We start from the raw sequence: 27,371 nt of genomic DNA on the forward strand, positions 1-27,371 counted from the left end.
GAGAGTGAAATAAAATGAAATAATTTGATATGTACACATATCCACATACACACACTGTTTCTCTGGGCTGGTGATTCTAAGAATAGGACTGCAATTTATTACAAAGGAGAGAAAACTAGAAAACTGATATACTGATATTTTCATTAGAAGAAGACAAAGACGAGGCATGTTGCAGCTAAATGTCAGTCAGCTTGCACAGTACCTTGAATAAACTAAGACGATCTGTGTGATCCAGTATTCTCCTATCATATCTACAGTCAAGGGATGGATTTTAAGCTCATTGCTTTATTCAGTCAATACTCATTTTGTTAAGGGATATGAAAGAATAATTAATACTGTACTTGAATGGCATTTGCTGGATATTGTTTGAGTATGTGAATATTTGGGGTACTAGTTTGCACTGCGCGGGTATAGGGAGATCATACTTCAGTCTGGTCATAGATGTGATGCTATGTTCTGGTTTTGACTATTGAAGGAAACAGTCATATATATATTTTTTTAAATAAAATAAAATAATAATAATCAGTCTTGAGCACAAAGACATTACAACAGTCATTATTGAATAATTGAACATAAGCTACTGGTCTTTGTGTCTTGTTTTCACCCGATATTTTGAAAAGAATAAGTTAAGTAAATCCTCTAGGATTACACTACCTTGATTTGAATTCAATTAAATGTATCATATCTGACAGACATTTGAGAAAATCTGTCCCGTTTTGTTACTTTCATGCATTACCTCGTAGACATTGAACTGACTCTGGCCTCTGGATAGCTCCCTGTAGCTGGTGGTGAACTCGCCAATGAAGTCGTGACTGTATAGAGGAGAGAAAAGGAGAGTTTGGAAGAGCTGCCTTCTTCATAACACAGAATGAGACGCTGCTTTCTCACTTGTACATAGAGCAGGACGTGAGGAGGATGCTGAAAAGGATGAAAGTCCTCAGGAAAGATGGGCCAGACAGGTTCTCCTCCGGTCAGGAGATCATCAAGACCTGCGGTGACCTCCTGCACCAGTGTTCAAAACTATATATATATATATATTTTTTTCTTATAATTTTTATCCCACGATTTTGCAACCCCTTTTTTTCACCCAGTGCCAATTGCCTATGACTATGTAATCCTGGGCTCTGCTCTCCCTCTGCCGCGCCTGGGGAGACAACGGACTCATGCTTGGATGTTTTTTATTTATATTAGGATAATATTATATTATAATAATATTATTATATTAGGATTCCATGCATGGAAGGAACACGTTATTCCAACCAGTTCCTTTCCCCTCCATCAAGTGCCCCGGCTGGCCAGGGGGAGGCATTATTGAGACCAGGATTACTGCATGTTTTTGTGAGGGTATCAACCCTAGGAGACACGGGGAGAACATGCAAACTCCACACAGAAAGGCCCTATCGCCGACCCCACCTAGGGTGTGGGCGCTGATGACGCAGAGGGAGAAACACGCCCCCAGCTCCCACAGCGTCCCCCGGCGGGAATCGAACCCAGGACCTTCTAGCTGTGAGGTGAAGCGCTAACCACTGCGCCACCGTGCCCCCTTGTTCAAAACTATATTCAACCTCTTCACCTTGCCCCGTCCATGATAACAACTTCATTTAACCCTAAAGTTCGGTTCGGGTCCTGATTTACATTTTCATTTGAAAAAGAAAAAAAAAAAAAAAAAGGGTAGAAGTTAACATTTAAAAAAAAATCCACCTGAAGCTCACTGGGGTTCTTGCTATTTTCACTAGTTTCATCTACGTTTTTTTCTTCTTCTTTTTTTAAAGTTTTTTCAAAAAACTTAGGTCAGGTTTTAGAAGGTGTTTTTATAATCGGCCTCAGTCCTAAATGGGTTAATTTCCACTTCTCTAACGTGGACTAAGAGCCTGAGGTGTCTCAAAGCCTGGGGCTCAAGGCTCATAATGAGGGTTTTCCTGGTGGCTGGCGGAGATATGAAAAAATAAATAATAATCACACCCAGTGTGAAGTGAGCGGTGCCTTTTATACGTTAATTTCATTGGCCAATGCCATGCGGGACAGACATATACGGACATAAAAACGCATTGCTTATTTCGATCTCACACGTTGCCGAAATTGTAAATTCTAAGTACTGAAGCTACAGTATACGTACGTCCAGCCTTGCTGGAGAAGAGAAGAGACTGGCAGCTCTTATAGCCCTAGGTTGACAGCTTTCAGAACTTTACTTATCAGACCAGAGATGTCATCACTTCAAGCTGACTGAAAATGTGAACAGGCACATACTGTACCTTCCTTCAGAACTCTGGTCCCCACAGTGACTGTGTGTGTGTGTGTGTGTGTGTGTGTGTGTGTGTGTGTGTGTGTGTGTGTGTGTGTGTGTGTGTGTGTGTGTGGTGTGTGTGTGCGTGCGCGCGCGTGCACGTGCACGAGTGTATGTGTGTGTGTGTGCACGTTTGTGTGTGTGCACACGTTTGTTTGTGTGTGTGCGCGTGTCTGTGTTTGTGACTTTGTGTTTGTGACTTTGTGTGTGTGTGCGCGTGTCTGTGTTTGTGACTTTGTGTGTGTGTGTGTGTGTGTGTGTGTGTGTGTGTGTGTGTGTGTGTGTGTGTGTGTGTGTGTGTGTGTGTATGCGTGTGCATGTGTACATATCAGCTTCAAGCATGCCGTGCAGACCAGAATGTCTGCAAGGCACTGTTGTCATGATGATGCTGGTATTTAAAGGGGAATCCTTCAGGGGCACACTATACATTTTCAACCCCACAGAGAGAGGAAATAAAGTAAGAGATGAAAGGAAAAGGACAGAGAGAAAAGAGTGAGAATCAGGTACAGATAGGTGGCACACTGATGTGATAGTGATATGTGATAGTGGAATGGAAAAGAAAAGAAAAGAAAAGAAAAACATGGAATAAAAAGAAGGGAAAGGAGGATCCTTTACAATTACACAGTAGCCGTCCTCTTACTGGTATGCTTTTGCCTGGCTTTAGTTTGAATTATCTCCCTGCGCATGCCGGGCAGGTGGAGTCCTCTCTCTTTCCTAACACCAGCTGCCTAATAATAAGACCAAAAGGGTGGTCAGAAAGAACAATGTGTGACATTGGAGGCAGATTTTTGTCTGGATAGGAAATTAAGACGTAGAGTAAGTACGTCTTATGGGAAGTGGCAGGAAGAGGAGAGGAGTAGTCCAGACTGTCGACTCCCACAATTTGCAAATGCTCCTGTCATACAGTCTGGGAGACGGAAGTTCTAATCATGAGTATGGGATGGGTTTAGTTTTTACCATCGCGCACATTTATCCTAATATGAATAAAAAACATCTACGCGTATTTAGCTTGCTGCTGAGCAGAAATGATATTTTAAAATATATTTTCGTGAACAGAAATGCCAGCTTCCATTACTCTGGATTTCAGGAGCTGTAGTTCCAGACTCTATAAAGCATCTGGAGTGTCTGGCTACGCAAGACTATGGGAGAGGAGAGCATCAGAATCTATTTATTGTCATTGTACTGGACAATGAAATTGAGAGGAGATGAGAGTAGAGGAGAGGAGAGGTGAAGTGAGGTGAATTACCTTCCATCTCTGTCCCAATCATACACATCCACCTTGACTGTCCTGGTGAGAAGGGAAGACAAGAGAGAGACAGAGAGGTGAGACTCATACAGAAACGTGTGTGCACAGCACACTGTGCATGATGTGTGTGTGAGCAAGACAAGGAGTGAAGCAGATGGACAGAAAATAATAGTGTTAATGAGAATGTAGCATGAGCCACCCACCACCATGACCCTAAAATATTTAGCCAATCAAATTAAATTGTTGGGCTGCACTCTGATTTGACACTTAACATTCTGTGAGAGACTCACTAAGAACATGATGCATATTGAACAACCTTTGATAATGTGTGACACAAACTATGGTTCACGGCTTCATAATTCTGCACTGCAAATGCCTGTACTGTGTCACACAATTACAATTTACAATAGGCATTTAGCAGCATACTGCTACTTCATAACAATTGTCTCCAATAATGCTTCGTTATAACTACAAAAGCAAGAAAATTGATAGAATGGTACATCCAATGAATTCCTATCAATTTAAAATGTGATCATCTCCTATCAGTTCATTCTGCTAACATTTTGCCAGGTTTGATGGAGAAAAAAAAGTCTGCAGTCAACATAATGTGAATACTTATAGGGGTTGAATTGATATTTGATTAATATTAAGGCATCTTGCTCCCTGCAGAATGTCTGCTTCTCTCTCTCTCTCCATTTCTCCTCTTATCAAAGTGGCTTGACTGCAGAGCTGAGCACAGTGAGGAGGGAGCTGATCCAAAGTGATCAAATGATATGGGCACATAACTCTCCACAGGTGGGAGGATACCCACCATGATGAATAAGAGGATGTATTTCACCTTATCAATTGTGACGTACTTTGACCTGAAATGACTGTGAAACATGTGAGTACTTCATGACTGTGAAGTGTCACTTAACTCTCTCTCTCTCTCTCTCTCTCTCTCTCTCTCTCTCTCTCTCTCTCTCTCTCTCTCTCTCTCTCTCTCTCACGCCCACACACTCGCTCTCGCTCTGCTCTGTCTCTCTCGGGGGCTGCAGTCCAGAGGCAAAATGCATTTAACTATCCAACCCGGTAATAATAATTGTTTTGGGATTGCTTAAGATTATGAAAATGCATGGGGCTATGGGGGTGTTGATAATATATTCTTGATTACATAAAAGTTAGATTTACTTCAAACAAATTCAATTTCATAACTGTACGTATAGTTGCAGTATAACAAACATTAATGATAGATAGATAGACCTTTATTGATCCTTAGGGGGAAATTCCCGTACCAACAGCATTACAGTATAGTAGGCATTAAGCACAGGACACCTTCAGGTAAGAGTAGAGCGATAGAGCTAATTCAAGAATAATAAATAACCTGCGTGCGGCACGCGTGTACGTGAGTACATACGTACGTGCGTGGCTCAGTGGCTCGCTTCCGTGTTGATCCCAATAACACCAGTGCTGGCCTGACACAGCACGCACGGCCGACTGCTGGCATTATTCTGACCACCACGGACCAGTAACTACAATAGCCTCCAGCATGCTCACAGCTAAATGGTGAGTGTTAATTTAACACACCCAGACATAATCACTCTTGCATAATTACAAACGGCTGGTGTTTGAAGACACAGGCGTAGAACATAAAAATGGTATGCAATATTATGGCATCAGATCATTTAATGAGCCCAAGTAATTACATGGATTAGACTTTTAGCGCCACTTAGCTCGAACATGGACATGCTGCTGTCAGGAAGAGACAGACATGAACAGATAAGGTTATGTTAGTCTGTGTGCTAATCTGTTTCTCTAATTACTACATTTACTCCAATATATATATATGTGTGTGTGTGTGTGTGTGTGTGTGTGTGTGTGTGTGTTTTTGGGCTTTTATGCCTTTATTAGATAGGACAGTAGACTGACAGGAAATGGGGGGAGAGATGGGGAGTGCTACGCGGCAACGGTTGACCGGATCGGGAATCGAACCAGCAACGTCAGGCATCAATGCCTATGTGGCAATGTGATATGCGCCTGGACCAGTAGGCTAGCAGGCGCCCCTATAACAATTTATTTCAACAACTTCAATGTGAAAACTGATGAATGTTGGCCTATAAGTGAAGATAAAATAACATAACACCACAATTACTTTATTTATCAATGAGAGGAGAAATTTGGTTATAGGGCGGCTACAGATTCGAGTAGGCCACCACAACTTCCACGTTCCCTAGGCTCTGACATCTCTGCATAGTTCCTCACCTGTGATAGTCTCCATTGCAGAGGGCTCGTACAGGAATGGTGAATGGTTGCCAAACTGGGTTCAGGTTGTTTTTGATCACCTCGGTCTTGTGACAGATGGTGAACCTGCAAGCACGCAGAACACATCGTTCAACACAGTGAACATGACAAATGAAATAGGACCCATCTGGAGGGCTGGGCTTCTTCTAGAATGATTTCTGTATAGGACAGTACCGTTTCACTAAAATACCTACTTGCTCCCGATGAGCAGGTTGGTGCCTTGCATGGTTTCCTCCACCATCGGTGTGTGAATATGTGTGTGTGAATGGGTGAATGTAATGCACAATCTCTGTAAATGCGCCTATAAAGGCGCTATATAAATGCACCATTTATAGTGTACCTACCCATACCATTCACTACTGGCTGTAAAAGTATGGGCACCCAACTCCTCACGGAGCAGATTGTGTTGTGTGTTGAGCTAGCAGCAGCTCAGTAGTTGTTGGAAACAGGACTGGTGTTGTTGTCCATATAGTGGCCAGCAGGCCAACACACTTGGCTCAACAACCGACAGATGGGCGGCATGGCAAAGGATTAAGACACAAATGCTTTCACGCGAAAACACACACAAACACACTTACGTCCCATCCTCGTTGCTGCGGTAGAAGACCAAAAAGGGATCAGACTTCCCAAAGAAGTCTTTCTTGTCCAGCTTGTTGGCACACAGCTGCATGGTACATATATCCTGTGAGAACAAGACAATCATAGTTTCATGTTTCCCTGAAGACTCAAGTTAATTAAGAAATAGTATGTAACTAGACTGCACTCTGTCGAGATGCCAACTTGCGCCTTTTGTTCTCTAGCCCATTTTTGCTATATATATTTCAGGGGGAAAGACCATTTAGGTTGAATAAGCTTTATTGACAAGAATGGCAGCATACACAACAAAGACAGCGCATACAGATAAGCAGCATACTGAAGCAGCATATAAATGGCATAAGCAGAAAGGCGTGATATATGCGGCATATCTAAACTACAAGCGGAACCTTAGAGTGGCCATGGATTCGGCCCTCGGATCAATGTACCGCGGCCACGATAAATGTTTACGCTATATCTTGGTTTAACCTCTCCGCGGTCACATGATCCGAGACCCCCAGCAGGGATAAGCCTAATCCAGAGGTGGAGTTGGGGAAGGAGGTGGGCAGCGTTGAGTTTAGCAACTGAAACTAAGCAGTGGTAACTCTCCTAAAGTATTCTGGGTAAGAGGGGCCGGGGGTACTAGCCCCCGCCCACCTGGGGCGCGCTGTCAACCCCTAGCTCCTCCCCCTTGAACTGGCTACGTCATACTTCCTGCGCTAAATATATATATATATATATACACATCCATCTCATACATTACATTAGACTTATCATCAAGAGATCTCAGTGTAGAATATGCATTGGAAGTGGAATAAATTGGCTTATTTCTATTCATGTTTTAAAGCATATAGCCCATGGGATCTCCATCCTTAAAACACAAGTCAGTATGGGTTTCTTGCCTTTGAGGAATATTTAGTTGCATTGACAAATGTTATGGTATTATGGTATTTCACACAGAGACCAATCCATTGAGAAATGTCGTGGGAGTATTTCTCAACAGAACGTGCGTAGTGAACCATTAATAATAAATGTGAATGTCTGCTTTAAGCTACACACTAAGTAAATGTCTTTTGCCGCTCCATAGTAGTTTAGCCTTCAGTATGAATTCTGGAACTCTCCTCACATCCATATCGTCGTTGTCGGGTGAAAACCTTGTATGTCCAAACCGTTCATTTTGTATTTATCATTTAAAAAAAGAACTAAACTAGTGAAAACAGCTGATCTACAAGCACACAACGCCTCGCGGTACGAGGTGTTGTGTACTTGTAGATCAGCTGTTTTCACTACTTTTGTGCGACGGCCTTGTATGATGAAGCAGGGCTTTACTTTACGAAAAAACATACAAATTTGAAACTTGGAGATACGAGGTTTCTGCCCAACAGTGACGATATGCATAATGCCTTCCAATTTATGCTATGGATACTGTACAAAACAACACTTCGCTACCTCATTATGAAATTCAATGCCATGGAGTTTCTAGGAGAACTGTGTGTGTGTGTGTGTGTGTGTGTGTGTGTGTGTGTGTGTGTGTGTGTGTGTGTGTGTGTGTGTGTGTGTGTGTGTGTGTGTGTGCGCGTGTGTGTGTGTGTGTGTGTGTGTGTGTGCGTGCGAGCGTGCGTGCGTGCGTGTGCGTGCATGCGTTTTGAAGTAATGCATGTGTTCGACATTGTGATTGCATTTCCAGTGAAGCATGCGTGTTTGTGTGTGGTGCGCGCTCTGTGGTATATCTCCCTTTGATTGGAGAGTCTAATTATTTACCGACTGTGCAAGAAAAACACGACTTCCTGAATAATTCATGAGCTTGTCATCATTACTTTGAGTAGTACTGTAAATCACCTTCTCCGGCGTTGTTATGACAGATGCTGACAAATCAACTGTGAAGGTGAAAAGGACATTTCCACAACATGTGCCATACTACATTTTTTTACCAGAATTAATTATCGAAGTCAGGTGGTCATTCTACCTCGGATGCCCTTTCACATGATGTTGTTGTAACTTGTTGATGATGGAATAATCAGAACCGATTCACACCCAATTAGCAGTGGTGGACAGAAACTAAGTACATTTTAAAGTATCTGAAAATGTGCTTCTACTTCCACTCCACTACATTTCAAAGACAAATGTTGTACTCTTGAAATGATTTTCACTAGGCCTATTATTAATATTTTATGAAATTATATAAATGTTAGTACAATATGTGAAAGCTGCACTAACTTTCCACTTCTACCCCGGATTTGAACCTGGTTTCCTGCTCAAGTGCTGACATTTTTATCATTGAGGTAATGCTCAGGGGATAAATTGAATTCGTGTCAGATCCTGTGTCTAGGTGAGACATGACCTTTGCAGGGAGACAAATACAGCTACCCCAATTGTATAAGTTATTGATTGATGTGTGCACACTATAGATGTTCTCACTATTTATTATTATATCTTCCCAAAACTTTGGCACCCTACTCCTCCTACATACTTATAGAAACTCCATTCAAACTGTAAAAATCACACCTAGTGTGAAGTCAGCGGTCCTATTTAATTTCATCAAGCATCCCACTGGGCAATCAAAGCGCGTCCTGCAAAGAGCTAGCAATCCTGGCTGACAAAGCCAATTTTATTTGTGCTTTTATCTTTGACAACATGGATTCTAACGCAACACAGAGGATTCTAACGCAACGTGGAGATAACATGTCCGACCACCTAAACTATACCTAACTAACTCTAACCCAAACCCTAAACCTAACCTCAGTAAAACTATGCCTAACCCTAACCCTAACCTTAACCTCAGTAAAACTAACGTGCCGGCGCCTCCGTGCAGCGGCGCCGCCGTCGTGGATAGTGCCGTGATAGGTAACGTCGGGTGGCTGGTAAACCTTACATAGCGGTTTCGAATCCCACTTCGGGAATGCCTTTTTTTCCCTTCTTTTTAGACCACTGGGCTTACCCAAAGCGTCCCCCACTTGAAACAGTAGGCATACCCAAAGCGTCCCCCCCTGACGCAGTAGGGTACTTGACAGGGCGTCAGGTGTCTGACACCTTGGGGGTGAGAACCTGTTTGCGCTGTAGGCGGGTGGCATAACTGAAGTGGCGGAAGTGCTGCGGCTAAGGGAAGTTACGGCACGCAGTGTAGGTCTGTTTACATCCGCCAGCGAAACAAAACCTAAATAGATTGTAGCTCTTAATTAGGGCTGTCACGATTATGACATTTTACATGACGATTATTTGTCACTCAAATAATTGCCATTAACGATTTAATTGTGTTTTTGTCATATTTGTCACTCAAATAATTGCCATTAACGATGTAATTGTGTTTTTGTCATTGACAATTACATTTCTGTTTGGCTTTTAGGCTTTTAAGTTGCACATGGTAGATATGACACATAACCTAAATATACAAAGAAATTACTGACATATACAACTTTATACTTAAAAAAGAACATTGATAGTGGAAATAGCCGATCTACAAGCTCCCCAGTAAACACTAGCCGTCATTTAGACCTATGGTTATGGTTAGCCCTCATTTGAACCGTCTATCGTCAGTCTGTCTATAGACCGATTGTAGCTGATTACATTTAATCCATTATTCCATACTTGTTGATTAAAAAAACAGCTTTAATATCCACACCTGGTTTTCAAATATTGGACTAAAGTAATTTTAAGAGCCAATTTCACTATATAGTCTAGTTTAGTTGTAGCCGTCATCTGAACGCTTCCATTTAAACGATATATCACCGTTTAGGACAAACGTGTGTTAGACCATCTTTTTTTTTTAATACATTTTTATCAAGTTGTTCATTATCGGATGCTAACAGTATCTCCCGGTTCTACCTTAATAGTTGTAGTTTAATTGCATCCACTGAGCAGTTTTCTGGCCATTGCACATCTTTTAGGCGTCTAAAAGACGTGCTGGGCAATACCTTTGAAAAATTCTAAAAGTGTAATAAATAATGGCATAATGCCGTGGTGCTGCTCATGACAGCATACTATTACTTCTCTGAGTTACATAATTAATTCTGACACCAACAGACACAAACACACAAGACTGCATGTCTCCCCGGCCACATCCCCACCCCCACCATACGATAATGATTAAATAAAATCGTTTTATAGCTATCCATCAATATAAAGTTAGTTTGTGTTGTCAAACAAAATGCACCGACCTAAAACGAACAGCGGGAGGCGATATGTCAACTACTAATAGCTGCTGGAACACATGTAAGTTACAAGCTGTTGCCGTGGTCCAGCGGTAGCGCACAGGTTTCTTTGACAGAAGTTCCCAGGTTCGAACCCCGTCGACTCCCTGTGTCAAATAACAACAGTGCAAGTATGCATTACAAATACAATCAGCTGCGGTGGTTCAGGTAGCATACGGCTCTCAGAACCAAGGAATAGTGATTTTAAACCCTGCTGGCTGCCATCATTTTCACTACTTTCGGCGGCCGCTAACGGCGAAATGTAGCGTTTAAATGACGGTGATAAATTTTAAACTCGTCACAGACCGGATCTAGCTAGACGTCCGGTTACGGCGAAGACGTCATTTTGAACGCGTTTTAACCCCCAAATTGCTTAGTGGGTCACAACGCGTCGCATCGCGTTGTGAGCTTGTAGATCTGCTATTTCCACTATTTTTGACCTTTTTTTTTAAATATATGAACACATAATCACGATTATGTTAAAAAAAATCACGATTAGATGATTATGTAATAATTGTGACAGCCCTGCTCTTAACTCACTCTTAATAGGTGTAACTTTGTCAGAATCCATGTTTTTGTTTGGATATTTTTTATTACTACCGACCGCAACCAAAGGGTCGGGACAAGTAGAACCGTTTTCTTCACCAGCAGGGAATACACCACACTGTGAAAAAACAATAACATCCGGTGAAATTCTCCCAGCGGAAGTAACACCGTTCAATGCCGTGTCAGCCTATGGTCGTAACCAGGCTTTTCTCTTCATAGATGAGTAAGCCTGGCTACGCGAGGCTAATGGGACCGTGGGCTTTCCCAATACGCACTAATGGTGTTTGCTAGAGGGGAGAGAGGAGGACACAGGAGAAATGCCCCGTGTTTTCCCAAAGTCACTGCGGCCACAATCTTTACACTACAGATACAGTATGTGTGTCTGAATGATACCTACCCTGCAGTTGCTGAGCTCCTCGGCTGTGAAGACGATGGTTCCACACTTCTTCCCAGGGATCCCACTAGGAGAGAGAGAGAAGGTCAGAGGAAGTCAATGGAGGCTTGTTAGAACATCCAACAGTGAAGCTGTCAGTCAGAAGTCCATCATAATTAACTATGTCAGTGATATTACTGCACTAGCTGCCCAGTTCAAGGATGTAACGCCCTGGATTCGAAACCCACGTGGGGAAAACAATCGTCTACTACCACTCATCTAAAGGGAAAACCTAATTTGGCTGAAGGGAAAGACTCCATTGACATTGATATTGGAAATATTTGATTTCCCATGCAGGAGTTCATGGTTAGAATTATGGATGCATGAAGTCTGATGAAGAGCCCAGAGCCGTGAGGCTCTGGGCGTCATCTCCGTGACGTCTTCTCCGTGACGCTGTAGATTCTGAACAGTTATTTCTTATAATGAAGATGTATTTGTTTCCCTGGCAAATATCACACCGCTTCTCGTTGCGACACATTGTCAGCCTGTAGATTTTTGTTGAATAGAAAAAAGTTGTCCCTCTTATTGTAATAACAATAACAAGAACAGTTATTGTCACATCCATTACACACACGCACTCCGCACATGCACACACACACATGCACGCACGCGCACAGCAGGTAATCAATGGCTGTCCAGCTGCTGATATTATTGCAGCCTGTCACTCTGCATTATAGTGACTAATGACACAATCTGTGACAGAGGTGCTGACCCCAAATCATTTTCTCAGCAGGGACAATTATCCACAACGGGATGGATGGAGGCAAGGGGAGAGGCAGGATTTCTCATCTCCTTCACATGAAGGCACATTGCCAATCTCTCTGTCACTGTCGCTGTTCAATTCCTATACACACTAATTGGTCTCTGGGGGGGATATTGGACAATCTGTCCAGTGATTCAAGGTAATCTACTTTATTATAATACAATTGGATTTAGATGAATAAATGCGAGGCGGAGACAGGGAATCCCCTGAATATGGAGGCTTGGCCAGGGGGTCAATTGTCCGGATTTAAAATGAAGTAAACACGAAACTAAAAGTTCCTATGATTGGCCACAATTGCGCTGTTCTGGTTCTAAAAGTGTCATGTTCTCCATAGGATTCCATTTATTTTCCCCAAACTTTTACATTAGCTAGTTTAAAGCCTCGTTTCAATCACCAGCGTTTTGTGAAAATATGGTCCAATTTATGTTATAATTGATGTTAAAGCAGGGTATGCTGTAGGAGGGGCTTGTGATCATAGGCTTGTGATGGTTCTTCTTTGTGCACTTTATTTTCCCACCGTCCATATCTTTTACAGTCTATGGGCTTGGCACCAGTAGATCAGAAAGCTAACGCTTTAGTTTTTTTAGGACACGCCCAGCTGTAGTCAGCTGTCAGTCAGCTCTGTTCTCATTCCCCATTCTCATATCTGCTGGTCATTACACCACATGACTGCAATACGTCAATCAAAGCTCAATCAGTAGGGAAGGCTCCATTAAATACAGCTTGCTTTCTCTACCTATGCTTGGTTCCGAAGCTTCGGAATCATTCGCTGCTAGCTGCCTCCTCCACCCCAGCCTCCACCTTTGCACGATCAGTCTGGCTAAGCTCAAATACTTGTAATTGTCTGATTAAGTTACATGTCAATGTTAAACTCATATGCTGCCATTTAACAATACCTTCGTACTCTTTAACTGCCATTCGTCTCCATAGACTTCCATGTAATTCATAGTGCACGGATCATGCACACCCATGCCTAGATAATGCACCACGTGTGTCCACATTGCTCACAGCTTTCAAACAAAAAAATCCGAATGGAAATCCGTTCAGGCATTCATGAGATAGCAGCCATTATGTTTTACACTGTTGTGAGCTTGGAGGTCTGCTACCTGAGTTGTATGGGGGTTGTATGGGGGTTAAACAAGCAATTTCGCGATCGCTATCATGCCTACTAACGTTTTTGGGGTCCCAAAACATTTTTTGAAAAAAAATTTTTTTTGATTTTTTTTTTCTTCAAAATGGCGGAAATTCTCGGGTTCCTCGGGCGTGGCAGGGAGGGACATCGCGAAATTCTCGGGTTCCTCGGGTTTGGCAGGGTATGAGTTAAGCTCAAATACTGTGATTTTGACGAAGTTACATGTCCATGTATTGCTATTGTTCTGCTATTGTATCCCTATGGGAGGTATTGCTTAGCGTTCCCTGATTGTGCTTAGCATGCTCAGAAAGCATGCACAAAATTCAGGGAACATCTCCGAATGTGGAGCCCATTAACGCCAAGATTAACTGTATTCCATTCATGCAATAAATGGTTAAATCTACTTAGACGTGAGTGTTCCTGACTAAACTAGTGTTTACTGTAAACATCTTTACATCACTATTACACTCATTATGATGAGAGGAAGCCTCTGGGAATACTCCAAAGATGCTTGCATTTTCGGTAAGCAGGCGGCCACGGTGGAAAATTAAAACTAAACATGACAACTTACTTGCATGTATACCGTAAGACCATGGCAGAGAAAATAACCAATTTACTGTATCTTCCATTGAGTCATGTTAGGAAACCCTATTGTAGCATTGCAGGCTGTTAGTGGGTGGGGAGATTTCCCATGCATCTTTAGATATGTTTATTTTTATTATGTACAAGAAATTAACTATGGGGATTGTGGGGATTAAAGTGTAATGTTGCTTCATGTCATACAATTACCGGTATCCATTTATGTTGCATGTATGTAGTCACGTCACACTACACCCTGAGTGACAGGAGTAGTTCACCCCCAAAATGCCTTTTTTTTCCCTTCTTCTATCGATTAGTAAGCCTATTGATTCCGGATGGAGACCCAAATGCATGTGGGTCTCCATCCGGAATCAATGGGGGTACATTTACTATAATAAATGTATTGTCTTAGGAATGTGACCTCATTATTGAACTCAAGTCTCCATGGGGTGAGTAATCGATAGAAAAAAAGTAATTTTGGGGATGAACCACTCCTTTAATTAGGCACCCTTTCTAGGGCACCCCTAATGTAAGTCAGTCTAGGGCACCCCAGTAGCTCACCTGGCAGAGCACAGACAAGATCAAGGCACGAGAGTCCTTTACACAGCTGGCGGCTGACCCAAGACCCATTCCCTCTCTCTCTCCTACTATTCATGTCTCTCTTCTCATTGTCACTGTTCTCAATGCACCCCCCCCCCCCAAACACCTCATGTTTTCCATATGAGTTAAGATGGTTTGGTATTAGGAGTATTCCAGAACAAAAGTCCTTGTTCTGGCTCTCATGTCACATGCGTAGAGTAGACACAAAAACATCTTTGTGTGCGCAAGCACTCACATACTCATGCACATATTTATGCACGCATGCATGGGATGACAGCCTCCTTGTGCAACTTGTTCTGGTGCCCTTGAACCATGGTTTAACCTCTCAGTTGAGAGTCTGGGCTTCGTCTCTTTTTTCTTCTACAGGCAGCTGCGACTATGACAGCAATGTTACTGGTTACTGCACAGACTGTCAATGAACACATACCGTACATGCACACGCAGGCATACATGCACGCACGCACACATGCATAATCTCACAGCAGACTCTTGGGACAGTCACATGGATGAGCCAGGCGAGATAGAGAGCAGGTATAAGAACTACAAACCGTGTTAATTTGCACTAGATTTAATTACAATTAGAATAAATTCCCCACCTTGCTTTTATGCCTGATCAATCTCTTCCTCCTCCATGTCATTGACAAGGAGCGTTAATGTTGATGTATGAGGCTCTGTCTGATTGCAAGACATCCATTAATGACTTTTTACATGTTCTACCGAGACCTTGATCTGACATTCACGTGGTTCAGCAGGGAATCAGGGATATCAGGTTCAAAGACAACACTGGTTTAGAGATCTTTATTATAGATATTAAACACATTCCCCTTTCTTTGCGACTGGCAATGAACGCAGGCACGCACGCAGGCACACACACACACACACACACACACACACACACACACACACACACACACACACACACACACACACACACACACACACACACACACACACACACAAACAAACAAGCACAAGCACAAACACAAACTTACACACTTTTTGTATTCTTGTAAGGATGTTCCACGGACAACCTGGACTACCTCTGTGTGAGGACTGGTAAAATGCCCTTTCATTGTATGCTCGCGAGGAAGCCTGGTACTCATAAAAGTAGAATAACGAGAGAACATACTGTACACACTCAAACAAATCAATCACACCTTGTTGTCCTCCTACACCCTTCACTTCCAGATGATGTCTCCCACACACGTTACACAAGCGCACGCACGCACGCACGCACGCACGCACGCACGCACGCACGCACGCACGCACGCACGCACGCACGCACGCACGCACGCACGCACGCACACACACACACACACACACACACACACACACACACACACACACGTACAGTGATACACCCAAAAATCTGACTTTCAACAGGCAATGGTTTTGTGCAATGATTTTTTTTCTTTTGTCATTGTACTTATTACACACACACACACACACACACACACACACACACACACACACACACACACACACACACACACACACACACACACACACACAAGCACGCGCACGCACACGCACACACACACACACACACACACACACACACACACACACACACACACACACACGCAGCCCACCAGACAAATAAAACACGTTGCAATGCAAATGTTACAAATTGCAGTGCTCTCCAGCGAGTGACTACTGGCATTATGGAGGCGCTGTGATGATTAATGGCATGCATTTATTCAGGCTGGAGGAAGGTGTGGGGATCCCCTGGATCAAGTGGTGCTCATCACTACTATCTGGCAGGGCTGCATCTGCCCACTGTTAGTGGTGGGAAGCCCTGGCTTGCAGAGGCGTCAACTGGGTATGACAAGGTATGGCAGCTGCCATACCTTGGCTACAGGGGGAAAACTATTAAATGTACTTCTTAAAATAAATTCATCATGCCTGTTGCTAAGGTATGGCAACATGACTGGTGTCTTTGCACATGCGCGAAGGCGCGCGTGCAAGACACCAGTCATGTTGCCATACCTTAGCTTTTGCTGAACTGACGCCACTGCTGGCTTGTGTACGAGTATTTACATTCTCCACTGCATGTCCTTACATGTCCACTCCATACACAGTGGTGGAAAAAGTACTCACATTTGTAAGGAGGACTTCGCCACTTTTCAAATCACAGTTTTTTTCTACTCAGTTTGGGTCTCATAGGAGAGCTGTGGGTGGGTCAAATCCTTCCACCGGTGACATCATTGCAATGATGCAAGTTGCAATGTTAAAGTGGAAGCCATTGTTCTCGTGATAATATTTTTTTATTTTTTTTTCCAAAATATTGTTAAAAAAAAATCTGTCAAACGATGATTTCACCGGTGGAAGGATTTGACAGCTCTCCTATGAGACCTGAAAAACATTGTGCTATTTTATTATGAACATTAGTGAGGACCTATTATATGAAGACAAGAAAAGTGGTGAAGTCCTCCTTTAAGTAAAAGTATCAATACTGCAATGCAGAAACTGTTACAAGAAAAAGTTCGGAATTTAAAATGTAGCCTATTGAGTAAAAGTATGAAAGGGTTGGCATCAAGTAGCCAGCAAATGTTGTTTGAAAATAGCAGAGCTAAAGTCGTTTATTATGTTAAAATGCAAAGTAACTAAAGTTTTCAAATAAATGTAGTGGAGTAAAAGTACAATATTTGGATCCGAGATGTAGTGGAGTAGAAGTAAAAGTATTGGAAATACTCAAGTAAAGTACACATATCTCAAAATTGTACTTACGTACTAATGTAAATCTACTTATAGTTACTTTACACCACTGATGTCCTTACATGTCCACACAATATAATTGTTCAATATATATGCAGCCTCGCCTCGGGACGTTTATGTAACCCTGCATAATTATTTTTGTCTCCAGATGGTGCATGTGTTGACGAGGGTATACCACTAACATAGGCATAGAAAGACTTGCTGTACGTCTAAGATTCCCCAGTAATCACACTGGTGATGGCGGAACGCAAGCAGCAGGATGTCTGCGATGTCTATTTTCTGTGTGATGGATATGTGGGCATTGTTTGCGCTGTACAACACATTTTTTCCCCTCGGGGATAACGAAGACAAGTTTCTTGCAATAAAGGGCTCAGGTAGCTTGTCCCTTTATTGTGACTGATGCAGCCGGCTGTCATTATATTTGAGTATGCCTTCAGACCAAGAGAGTCTATAGGATCTAAGAAACCAATTATATGGAAAAGTGGGGTTTTCATCTTCTGAAGTGAGAATCTCTGTATTGGAGAGAAACGGGGACAGCTCCTAAGACCGCCTCTACTGTATGGGATGGTGCGAGAGAGAGATCATTAACAATGGCCATCTAATATTCATGACAACTGAATAAACAAGCCTTGAAACGATATCAATAAAACATGTTGGCCAATTACAGAGTACTTGTTTTTCTAACTAAAACTGGAATCTTAGTCTCTTTAAAGTTGGGCTCAGACTGCCAGAATAATTTTCCTTTACATAATCCTAACATCTTCTCTCAATCTCAAAATGTCTTCCATAACAAGGTCCTAAATGTGCTGAGATAGTAGCTGACTCAGACAGCAGGATTTAAGCAAGGATTTCAGGCAGAATTGTAAATGTCGAGAGAAATTGGGAGGAAATTCCTAGATCCTGAGAGATGATCCTGAATTTATTCAAGGTTCAAAGTTAGCCTTCGTCTTTTCCCTTTGGACCAATTTGTCTTGGGCATTCACACACGTGATGGACAGTAGCAGCACACAGCGTCTCACACACGATGTATACATACATTATCAAACTGCAGTTAACATTCAGTAGCACACACAGATCCATATACAGTACACCACAACATATACACCAAGATAATTGCCTGATGCCCCACACCAGAATATTGCACCGATACCTTACACCAAGATATTGCACACATTCCCCCAATAAGAATCACAATATTTATCAGCTGAGCGCCCCCTGGAGGGTTCCCTCCCCTCCCTGCAGGACAGTCACCAGTGGTGGAAAAGGTACTCAAATGTTTTACTTAATTAAAAGTATCAATACTGCAATGATCCCTGATACCCAGGGATCGTCGGTTCTACTGAAAAATGTTGTACAACTGTACATCATTCAAGTACAGTAACGGCAGAGGAAGCTAAGAACGAAGGCAAAGATCTGAGCTATCCGTGTGTGAAAGTTGGAGTCTGTAGAACCAACCATGTGCTGTGAGACCCCTTTCATCCCTGCAAGCACGTCAGGACTGACCAATCAGTGACGTCTCGATTGGGGCCAGATCCTCGCATAGCCAGGCTTACTCATCTGTGCAGCCCATATGGGGATGATCTTGACGTCATTACCAGGACGTCATATGGACTTTTTTGTTTGACAGGATTATTGTTATTGTTTGTAATGTTAGTTGAAATATGAACATATAAGGTTATATTCTGGGACATATCTAACTAGTTATGATATTTATCTGGCCTAGAATATCACCTGACTTCAACCAACATAGATCCTGTCAAACAAAAAAAGTCCATATGACGTCCCGGTAATGATGTTAAGATCATCCCCATATGGGCTGTGATCTGGCCCCAATCGAGACGTCAACGATTGGTCCAGGTCCTGACCGACCGTGCTTGCTGGGATGCGGCCTCGGCTTCAATTAGTAGTTGGGATGGGATGGTGATCGGACAAAGGGTTGATCCTTCCTGGTTCAATTATTATTTCCTTTGTTTTTCTTTGTGTAGAGTTGTTGTTGATTTTGTTTCAGTTGGTGAAACGTTTCATCTTGTGTTTGTGGTCATGAGTGGGAAGTGGGTTTTATTGAGCTGTGTGGGTGCATGCCTTGAGGGAACAGGAGTCTACAAATAAAATACAGGCTACGTTTTTTTGGGGGAAATAGTTCAGAGAAGATACAAAACAACATCCTCAGATTCTTTCTCTGGTTTCAGGTGCTCGATCTTCTCTTCATGTCAATGAGCCAGTTTGTTTATCCAGTTTGTGTTATTTACAGTAGGTTTTATTTGTACTATACAGTATGTTTAATTGGTAGGATGCTATGCATGTATTCAGTGGCCACATCCTTCAAATGTTTAAGAATGTCCATGGATATGGCTTTAGGAGCCTACAGCCATTTTAGAAAATTAACAGGAATACGTTTTATGAGCATCAAAAATTACATTTCACTCATGTGAGTCTGTCCATTTGTGAGCTGCTAATCTCGAGCACCAATGGACTGATCGGCATTGCACTTTCCACACACATTTCTAGTAGACCAAGGCAGAACCATCATACAAATCCAAAAATGTCAAATTGGTCGCATTGTGGTGCTATAAAAGGCCACTATAAAAGGTCTGTCATTCAATGTTATATGAGATACTTAAATGGTTTCCTGTTGAAATAAGCTTAGTCTTTTCATGGATCTCCTTTTAGTAGACCTTGTACCAGTGAACTGTACCGTCATGAATCTGTACATTTTCCTATGCAAACTTCTAATAAAGCCTTCAATCAATCAATCAATCACTATACGCTTTGCCCTAGAATTCATGAACCTTGAATCATGACTCCCCATATAGGCTACGGATATGCAGTAGGCCACACCGATTTCAATAGAATTTACTCTCTTTCAATGAAGCATGCCATGCACATACCTTCCAACCAATTCACTGGTGACCTTGCTATCCCTGTCTGACCAAACCCATTAATGTGGATAACTTTTTTCACACCTTTTAAACAGCTGTAATACAGAGTAAACTGCATAAAACACCCTGTATTCAGGTAGGAATTTGACACAAAACTATAGTTCCATGAGCAATACAACAAGCATCCTGCGCAAGCATCAGTGTTGTAATGGACAGTATAGGCTACTGACTTGTCAAAATGATGTCACATTTTTTAAGTAATCCCCCTCCATAGGAGAGGATAGGGAGAAAATATACAGTAGGGCACTGTTCTTTTAGCCTGTCAATTATGGTTGCCAAGCTGACCTCCAGTGGATTTCCCCTAAATATTTTTTCCAGGCCAGATATAGAGGCTTTTCCTGACCCTGGAATTCAACGCGGACGAGTCGTTCCCATGGCGACAAGAAATTGGTAGTAATAATAATAGCTGGATTCTCATGAGTTCCATAGAGATGGAGGTGATAGGTTGGCATGTGAGGGATATATATAGACTGGACATAATATAAGCCTTACTCGCACACACACACGCACGCACGCACGCACGCACGCACACACACACACACACACACACACACACACACACACACACACACACACACACACACACACACACACACACACACACACACACACACACAATGTATTGTTGCTATGTTTATATATAGGATATATAGGATACCTGCTGTACATCAAAACATGGTAACATGTAAAGCCTTGTTAGAGACTTGTTTGATATTGAATTCTTTAGAATAGATAGAGGTTCATCATGAGCAAAACGCATCCCATGTTTGCGGTTGCATAGTAAATCCAAGACTTATTTGGAGCTACAGTGAGTATAGAGCAGTGTTTCTCAAATAGAGGAATTCTAGGTTTCAAGTTAACAATATTAGGCAGGAGTTACAGACAAAAACGCTGATTGTTGACTACAGAGCCTTATCTCCATTGACGGCGCCGCAGTGGAGAGGGTCATCATGGACTTCAAGTTCCTTGGCATACACACATCTTGAGGACCTCACATGGGCCACACAAACAATCCATGTGGTGAAAAGGGCCCAAGGACGATTATACAGCCTCAGGTGGCTGAAGAATTTCAGCATAAGCCTCGGGACATTTGACAGCAGTGACATCGAAAGCATCCAGAAGAGCATATTATTAAGAGCCTGGGAACTGCACTGCCTCTATATCGCATGGCACTACAGAGGGTGATGCGGATGGCCCAGCTCATAGTGAGTACAAGTGAGCTTCACTCCCTCCATGATATACTGTACATGTACATGTACCAGTAAGTGGATAATCAAACATACAAACCAACCAAAATCTGTCCACACTGCGGTCAGCAGGTAGGTGGCACTGCAGTGTCAAATGCCAAACAAACAGAAGAGACAGTTTCCACAGCTAGCCATATAGACACTGATCTCTGCCACACATACGGTATCTGTACATTTCCACCCATATACCTACTTTGTTTATCTGGCTACATACTGCATGATGTTTGCTTTGTTATTTAATGTAGCCACTAGATGGCCATGTCAGTCTTGTACTCATGCACTCATGTACATTGGTACTCACTCGATACAGTACATTCCCATTACTATAATATACATTCTACATATTATGCATACTGTACTTCAGCGGAACACTGTCACACACATGTATATTTCATATGTGATTTTAATATTTGATATTTTTACTCATACTTTCACTCTTATTGTTATTCTTTAATGTCACTGCAACTCATGGGGAAGCGTGCAGAAAGTAATTCCCCCCCACTCAGATACCAGCTCAAACTCCTCTGACCTTATCGTGCATGGGGAGGCGCTCTCTGAGGAGTCTCAGGGAAATCAGAGGATGTCTCGGCCTCGCCCGGCCGGGAGACACCGCTTTCTGATTCCACCTGTTCCACAGCTAGCCTCCACAGCTGCCTGCACATCAGCTCTGTGCCGCCACTGAGGCATCCATCTTGGATACACATGGACATGGAAGGAGAGGAAACGCATGAATGAATTGCGGCGTATATGCACGAGAGAGTGCATATAGATATATGCATGTGTGTGCTTGTGTGTGTGTGTGTGTGTGGCTGGTGGGGTAACTCAGGGACGTGCAGAGAGTGTTAGAGAGGCAGGGGCTGACATTTCTAAAAGGGCCTTTTGGTGAAAATATTTAAAATAGCAGACCTCCAAGCTCTCAAAGGTCAGCTATTTTCAGTTCTTGATACCACACTGAACTAAGCATTCTCAAGTCGATACTGGAGATGTGGCCTAATGGCATGAATTTCTACACAGAGAGGGCAATTCTTTCAACATAAGATGCTGCATTCAAGTTCAGGAGAGTTTGGACAAGGCAATTCTCTTGAATGCTGCCTTCAGGTATGGCATGGAAAGAGGGCATTTGCATTTCTTTCACCATAGTGAAAACTGCATTCATGCTCTGGAGAGGGCACTTTTTACAGACGGATAAAAGGGCAGGGGCTCAAGCCCCCTTTGATGTCTATGTGTGCACGTGCCTGGGGTAACTGGTAGTTTTACTGGTTGCTGGTGAATGGACCCTCTCCCCTCACACATCCCACTCTCCTGTCAACAAAGCAACGGGGGTGACAGGGCGACACGGGCCACTGACAGCAGGACCAGATCATTCAATTACCAAGCACTTAAATTAAAAGCTTTCATGTTCTCCACAGATACAAATGCATGGACGGCGCAGGAAGGGAGGAGGGCAGAGCGGATGTGGGGGAATAGAGGTAAGAACATTAAGAAAGAAGGGACCCACAGAGCCGGAGAGGAAGAGGGAGAGAGACATGAGTGTGTGTGTGTGTGTGTGTGTGTGTGTGTGTGTGTGTGTGTGCGTGTGCGTGTGCGTGCGTGCGTGCGTGTGCGTGTGCGTGTGCGTGCGTGCGTGCGTGTGAGAGAGAGAGAGAGAGAGAGAGTGAGTTTTGGAACGCATGAATAGTTAAGGCAATGGTTTATTTTTGGCTCGTCTATAGCTAAGTCCACTGGAGCTCACGCCTGCACACATACACGCTTTCTTAACCAAATTAACCAAAAAAAAAAAAATGTTGTAGGTGGTGTTGAGCTTTAAATGGAATGCTTTTGAACTGCTGCTGTTATTTTTATCCACCTTATAAAGCAATAACATCCTGCACTAGCTAGCATGGCCTGTGGTTGTGTAATCAAATGGAAAATAACTCTACTGTTCAGCTGAGGGCCTGAGGACTATCACCACAGTCAGAGAGAGAGAGGCAGAGAGAGAGAGAGAGAGAGAGAGAGAGAGAGAGAGAGAGAGAGAGAGAGAGAGAGAGAGTGTATTGGTATAAATCTCTGCAGCATGGACTTCTGACCATTGTACCTGAAAGACACTTCTTTGTCACGCTTCATGTCTCTCACGTGCAGAGAATGTTAGAGAGGCAGGGGCTAAAATTTCAAAAAGGGCCTTTTGTTGAAAATATCGAAAATAGCTAACCTCCAAGCTGCGACGTGTTGTGAGCTTGGAAGTCGGCCATTTTCGGTGCTTGATACCATGCACTGAACCAATCATAATCAAGTCAATACTGGAGAGATGGCGTATGCCGTATGGCATGGCTTTCTACACAGATAGGGCAATTCTTTTGCGAGAGTTTGGACAAGGAAGAGTTTGGACAAGGAAGAATTCTCTTGAATGCTGCCTTCAGGCGCTGGCATGGAAAGAGGATCGACATTTCTTTCACCATAGTAAAAACTGCATTCATGGTCTGGAGAGGACACTTTTCACAGACGGATAAAAGGGCAGGGGCTCACGCCCCCTTTGATGTCTATGTGTGCACGTGCCTGCTCCCTGTCTCTCTATTCTGATTATTTTCGGCCTCGTCACCTCCACCCTCCATCCTCAAACCGTGAACCAGGAATCGCTTGTGTCATAATTTGCTTCTTGAGGAGTCGAGAGTGAGGTAAGAGGAGGTTCCCCCGGGTGCTTGGAAATAAGGATACATCACATGTATCCTTTGCAGACGTTTTTTGTCATAAGGAGTGACGTAAGTATTGATATCTGTTTAGTTAATGGATACATACTGCAGTGGACTGCAATCCATTACCGATGATCCTATTTGTTTAACAAGTAATTGACATCACTTCAAAATGATGCTTCAGTTAGCAATGAGCGTCCCCATTCACAAGTCGATCCTGATGGATTCCTCCGTCCTCGCATCTAATCCTCGCATATTCCTCAGGGGAGGAACTATGGCATAAGGAAAAAAAACATGAGTGAGGGACGCGAGGCTGGAAAAAAGAATACCGGAAATTTGGCTCATGTTGCACCCTGTCTCTTTCTTGTCACTCCCTGTCACTCCCTGTCTCTCACTGTCTCTCTATCGCTCTCTGTCACTCCATAATATCACTCCATGACTCTCCTTATCTTTCACTGTCACTCCCTGTCTCTCCCTGTCACTCCATGTCACTCCTCGTCTGTCCATGTAGATCCCTTCGCTCCACAACAAATGCGCACATTTTCAGAAGACAGACACTGGACACTTCAATAAGGGAGGGGGACACAAACCGACAGGAACGATCGTCCTAGACCATGGGTCTTCAACAGGGGGTCCTCAGAGTTACTACAGGGGGTCCACCAAATCTTTGTGTGATAGAAAGAAAAAAAGAAAATCTCCTTTTTAGCCAGATTCTTAACCAGATTCTGAGAACTTTAGCCAAAAATAGCAGATCTACAGAGCTACTGAGCTTGTAGATCGGCTATTTTCGGCAAAGAGCTTTGGTGTAGAAGGGAGAAGTATTGACGGTTCAAGTGGTTAAATATCTGAAAACACAAATTGACATGAATCCAAAATACACTGATGATTGTGCTGTCAAACGATGAAGCGATATGGAATCTACAAAAAGGTTGTGGGGGTCCCTGCTTCATCTCTCTCTCAACTAAGGGGTCCTTGGCCTGAAAACGTTGAAGACCCCTGTCCTACACCAGTGCCTTCAAGAAGGAGATGTAATAACCTTAGCAAGGACAAGTCTGCACGTACTGACAGAATGGAACAAGAGCTCAGGAGACAAGTGCCGTTTGGGCAAACCATGAATTATAATTCAAGACATGACAACTCTTCCAGGTGAGTGTGAAAGAAGCACAGAGGTGTACAGACCAGAGGAAGATGTTCCCCTTCTTGAGTGTCTGCCTGCAGCAGTTAATGAGTGATAAAACATGTCGGCTGCCCTCTTTGAGGAAACGAGGCCACTTCATTATGCATGTTTGTTTTTCAAGCTTTGCGCTTACCCCTCCTGTGGAATGTGATGAGAACTTTAATAGGGCATGAGAGGAGGGAGCTCCTAATTGGCAGTGAGGTGCATTGTGATGTTCTTTTCATTGATATTTAAGTGGATTATCCAAGAGCAGAACACAACATGAAGTCAGGGAGAGGAGCGAGGAGCAAACGCCATTGTATTTCCGGACTCTCCAATTTCTTGCTTGTCCTATATAGAGACACATTCTGATCTTATTTTTTCCAATTAAAAATATGTCTTTATTCTCAACCATGTCAGTCTCAGATAACGATGCACATGAAACTGCATTGTCCAGCAAACGTATAGGTTCCGAACGGAACCATGTTTATTTAATACCGGAGGACAAGGTCCCCCATTGGGATAACAGCGCCATCTGGCGCTGCAACAGAGTAAAACTCATAAGCTCCCGTACGAGAAATATCATTTGTCGGGAGGGCTGTCAATCACAAACGAGGGCACCGCCCCCGAGTGTATATAAGCCCTGCGGGCTATCATAACTTCCTCTAAAGCCGCACCTCTGCGCCCGCAACTAGCGAACCGAGGGGCTTTATTCGGGGGACCTTGTCCTCCGGTATTAAATAAACATGGTTCCGTTCGGAACCTATACGTTTATTGTCATACCTCCAGACAAGGTCCCCCATTGGGACTCATACACTCCCCGAGAAGCCATGAACCGACAAGACTGTCGTTCACACCGACCACACCCGGAAGGAGGTCCCGTCAACCGACGTGACCCCTTTCAGGACTGATCCGACCCAGGCCCACAGGGCCTGGGCGTGTTTAGACAGAAAAGAGACCCTGACAGACCGAGGCCTGCCCTATGCACTAAAGGCAGACACAGGTCCGCCTTATAATACTACAGTAATATAAGGGAAAGACTCAGGGTCCCCCCCCAGGTATCCTAGAGACAGTAGCAAGCTGTCCCAGGAGGGGGAGAGAGCCGCCCCACTACATAGTAGGCGGGGCAGCAGCACCTAGAACCGTATGCGCCATAGCAGAAGGCGCAACGTCCAGGTGATAGTAGGTCGCAAAGGTGGACGGCGAAGACCAATTCGCCGCCGCACAAATCTCCTCAATGGAGACACCTTTGGACAAAACCCTAGAGGTAGACACACCCCTAGTACTGTGGGCCTTAAGTGCTTCCGGCACTTCAGACCCAGCCCGGGTGTAAGCCAACCTAACAGCATCCACAATCCATCTCGACAGAGTGGGTTTGGACACCGCTTTTCGCTGACGGGCATTCATGACCACGAAAAGCTGAGAAGTAGACATGCTGACCACCGTCTTGTCACAGTAGGCCTTCAGGCCCTAACTGGACAAAGACAATGAAGACGCCTATCCTCCTCCGATGCAAACGGAGGAGGATGGAAAGCCGTCAAAACAACAGGTTCCTTCGGGACCACTCGGTTCTTAGGAATAAAACTCAATTGAGGTTTAAGAAGAACCTTGGAGTCATTATTGAGAAACCTCATACAATCAGGGCTCACAGAGAGCGCATGAAGGTCGCTCACACGCTTAGCCGTAGACAAGGCAAGCAAAAGAGCTGTCTTGAAACTAAAATGTTTCAAAGAGGTCCTCCCAATCGGTTCAAAGGGTGCCTTGCAAAGGCCCTCAAGAACCACTTGTAGATCCCAAGCAGGGAACAAAAATCTAGTCACAGGTCTTAAACGGTCGACACCGTGTATGAACTTGACCACCTCAGGGAATTTAGAAAGGCCCATGCCTGACACCCCCAGGTGACAGGCATCAAAAGCCGCTAAATAACCCCTAAGCGTAGAGAACGCCAGACCAAGGTCCAGGCGGTCCCGCAAGAAAACTAACGCCTCCTGGGCTGGAGCCAAGTGAGCCACCACAGGTGGC

General features: G+C 43.5%; 1 protein-coding gene across 1 annotated transcript in view; it reads right to left on the reverse strand.

Annotated features, from left to right (window-relative positions):
- Window positions 1-27,371, reverse strand: part of LOC308287194 (copine-9-like) — a gene marked incomplete at both ends in the record, with an annotated part of 140,297 nt that overhangs the window by 28,587 nt on the left and 84,339 nt on the right. The window contains 5 exon segments of the mRNA XM_080728312.1: window positions 737-812; window positions 3,531-3,572; window positions 5,772-5,876; window positions 6,389-6,492; window positions 11,514-11,577. Of these exon segments, the coding sequence (XP_080584438.1) occupies window positions 737-812; window positions 3,531-3,572; window positions 5,772-5,876; window positions 6,389-6,492; window positions 11,514-11,577 (391 nt within the window).

This window comes from Nannobrachium achirus (genome assembly GCF_963921795.1).
Source record: "Nannobrachium achirus genome assembly, chromosome: 6".
NCBI lineage: Eukaryota > Metazoa > Chordata > Actinopteri > Myctophiformes > Myctophidae > Nannobrachium > Nannobrachium achirus.